Source organism: Phaethon lepturus, unplaced genomic scaffold (genome assembly GCF_000687285.1).
Source record: "Phaethon lepturus isolate BGI_N335 unplaced genomic scaffold, ASM68728v1 scaffold11521, whole genome shotgun sequence".
In the NCBI taxonomy this organism is placed as follows: domain Eukaryota; kingdom Metazoa; phylum Chordata; class Aves; order Phaethontiformes; family Phaethontidae; genus Phaethon; species Phaethon lepturus.
The window spans coordinates 7,116-10,275 of record NW_010515559.1 but is presented as its reverse complement, the minus strand read 5'-3'; the positions used below and the strand labels follow the sequence as shown (position 1 = coordinate 10,275).

Genomic DNA, 3,160 nt, shown 5'->3' with positions numbered 1-3,160 from the left:
CTCATTCCTCATGTCCAAAGCACCGAGCTGCTTCAGGTATTGGCTGTAGCACATTCCCTCACCTCTGAAGAGGTCTCCTGGACATGATTGCTCAGCAACATGATTTTCAAAGGTAGCCGAGAGCTGCAGATACATGTAGAAGCTGCAGCACTGCCCTATGGTTTGCTCACTCGGGTTGCTTTAGAGCCCAAGGAATCTGCACCCATGGAGCTATGCTCCCCTTGCAGGGAAAACCCAAAGACATTTCAGGCATCCCAGGTCTTTTCTGTCCATAAACAGTTGCATCTGGGGTATATTCCTGCATTAACTCCTCCAAAGCAGGAGGGCATACAGTAATATTGTCCTTAGATCCAGGGTGATAAAATCACCCACTGGACCAGATACAGCTCATCTCTCTGTTTCTCATAGCTGCTGATCACATTTCTTGCCATGGCATTGGTGGGGTTTTTTTAATCTTGGAATTGCGACAGATTGCTCTAATACTTCTGAGATGAAGACCAACTCGCACGATCCTTGGAAGGCAGCATGCAGACCCCAGTACTCTGATTCTTGCTGCAGACCACTAAATGCTACCACTGAGTACAGGATTCGACGGCAGCTAAAACTAATGAGAGATGTTCTAATAATTGCTCTTATCACTAATGAGAAGTGATGCAGAGATAGCTCGCGACTGAAAGAGAGGACAGCTGTCCTTTTGCTGCACATCTCCCAGAGCATTTTGAGCTGCAAGTATGCTGGCTGGCTTCTCCTGAGAACCACTATAAAGGAAGGGATGAGACCTGTGTTTAGGCATCCCCTTTTCCATTATCAAGTGGTTGTAACAGTTCACATAACTCCTAGCTGCAGGATACCTGATGCTGCCTGATCTGAGCCTGTCCCAAAACAGAGGCATTTTCCTCTGGTGCTCTCCGTAAGCAGTCTTCCCCGCGTAGGACCCAGTGAGAACCTGCACTTTTCTTTCCTCTACAACTGATCAGGCTCATGTCCCGCTCCCTCCCCTTCCCGCTAGGTACCCTACAGCCAGCTCTGCTCTGCGGAGTCATCTTTACTACTGTTGGTAAATCCCTGAACTATCTGAATTAATCACCAATTCAGTCAAGAATCTAGCTTCTAAAAGGTTTAATCTGCTTTTGCAGGAACTGTGCCTCTTAATACCCCCAAAATGAACCTCAGCAGCTGCAATATCACAGCCTATGAAAGCTTTCCCCTTGTCCAGCTGTGTGTTTACATCCCAGTTTTGCTTTTGGGCATTTTGCTGAACGTGTTGGCGCTGTGGATGTTCTGCTGCAAACTCGGCAAATGGACAGAAACCAGAGTATACATGGTCAACTTGGCTGTGGCTGACTGCTTGCTGCTCGTTACTTTGCCTTTTAAAACTCTATCCCAGTTGCATCAGCTGAAGGTAGGTAGATGGTGCCTGGTTCTGGAAAGTGGCTATTTCATAAACCGCTTAATGAGCATCGGTATCATCACTGTCACAGCAGCTGATAGGTACCTTGCAATCAAGTACCCATTGAAAGCCAAGGTGCTGAGGTCACCACTGAAGGCAGCTTTTGCCTCTGGATTTCTTTGGATAGTCATCATCTGTGTAATGACCCTCATTAAAAAGTTAGAGGACCGAGGACAAGATGAACTTTGCTTTGAAAAATCTTCTGTTAAGCCCTCAGTGATCACACTGTGTGCTATTATTGTAGGGTTTTTTATACCATTGACCATCTTGAGTTATTGCTCCATACAAGTCATTGCAGAACTCATGAGAAAGAAGAATGAAAACTGTCACAAGGAGAAGTTAATCAGGAAGGCCGTCTACATTGTGTCTGCAAACATGGCTGTGTTCATCGTATGCTTTTTACCGCTTTACCTTGGGCATCTCCTTCGCTTTATAATGGAAAGTTCCATCAGTTCCAACTGCTCTGCAATACAGAGGGTTAATAATTTTGTTCACCTCGCCTCAGTCCTCGCAAACACGAACTGCTGCCTGGATGCTATTTGTTACTACTTTGTCAACAAGGAATTTAAGGAAGCATCTTCCAAGCTAACGAAGTCCAAATCCGAAGCCAGTGAAGAAGCTGAAATTCAGCTCCCATGCATTACACGTTAGTGCAAACACATGCGGCACACATTTTATATGCGCTATGTTCAAGTTCAACTGGGACTCAATAGCAGGCTTTCACACTTTCTTTTTGTGTGAGTGGGATGGAGGGACTTTCTGCTAATGGGAAGGATTCAGACACATGAAAAGTAGCCCTGATTCAGACAACCAGATCCTGATGTAATGATCTAGGTTGCCACTGATAATTCTCTGCCTTATGCAAATTTGAGTAAAATGATAGCTTTCATCTGCAAAAGCTGTCTTTCATTTTCCCAGAAAACCCAAAACAAGTACAGCCAGTGGTAAAGGGGATTTTTTTGTTCCTCACCCCCACCTTGGATCAGTTTTTATGCAGCTGTAGTTGCAACAAAGAAACAGAGGTTATTCCAAATATCAAAAAAGAAAAAAAAGTCAAAGTGAAACCACTGCAGAAAAAGAAAGGAGGATGTTTTTGTAAGTCACAAACATCTTGGTTTTTAGTTGGTAATAATGCACAATCACACTAGCAGAGGCAGATTTAGCCTGCTTTAGGCAACTTTACAGCCTCATTCATACTACATAACGGCTACAAAATGGTCATCTATTGCAATACAAGGTCAGAAGAAACTGCAATTGCTTGTACTGGGGAAAAACTTTACATCAAATTGTTTGAGTCAAATGGCATTAAAACTACTATCCAAAGAGTTGGGATGGGGCGGTGGGAATAGGGACTCTGTACTAGCGGTCTATTGAGCATTATAATGTAAAGGACTGTCTAAAAAAAGTGGCAGCAAGCTGTTCCAAAGAAACCAACATAAATAAAGTTGTATTACTGGCACAGAGCTCAGTCTCTTAGTAAGCGAACTGGAAAAGGTGGGAGATTGGGTGGTACGGGACTTGCTCTGCTGTCTGTCCCCAGGAGGGACAGCACAACTCCCCACTGTCCAAGCGAGGGGCAGGGTGCATGAGCTGCAACGGAGACTGGGATTTTCAAAGGCAGATCAGTGCATGCCACCCTGCAATGCACTTACCCACAAACAGCCAAGCGAGTAAAACTGCTAACTGGCCACGGGCCACATGGCCCCAGGT

General features: G+C 44.9%; 1 protein-coding gene across 1 annotated transcript; it reads left to right on the top strand.

Annotated features, from left to right (window-relative positions):
* Positions 1–1,138: 1,138 nt before the first annotated feature.
* Positions 1,139–2,101, top strand: LOC104614269 (G-protein coupled receptor 35-like). Its single transcript, XM_010295807.1, has one exon. It carries the CDS (start codon positions 1,163–1,165, stop codon positions 2,099–2,101), a length of 939 nt encoding a protein of 312 aa, XP_010294109.1. The 5' UTR covers positions 1,139–1,162.
* The last annotated feature ends 1,059 nt before the right edge of the window (positions 2,102–3,160 follow it).

Bases quoted from the DNA above. Each gene is read 5' to 3' on its own strand.
- LOC104614269 (XM_010295807.1), top strand. From the start codon at position 1,163: ATGAACCTCAGCAGCTGCAATATCACAGCCTATGAAAGCTTTCCCCTT.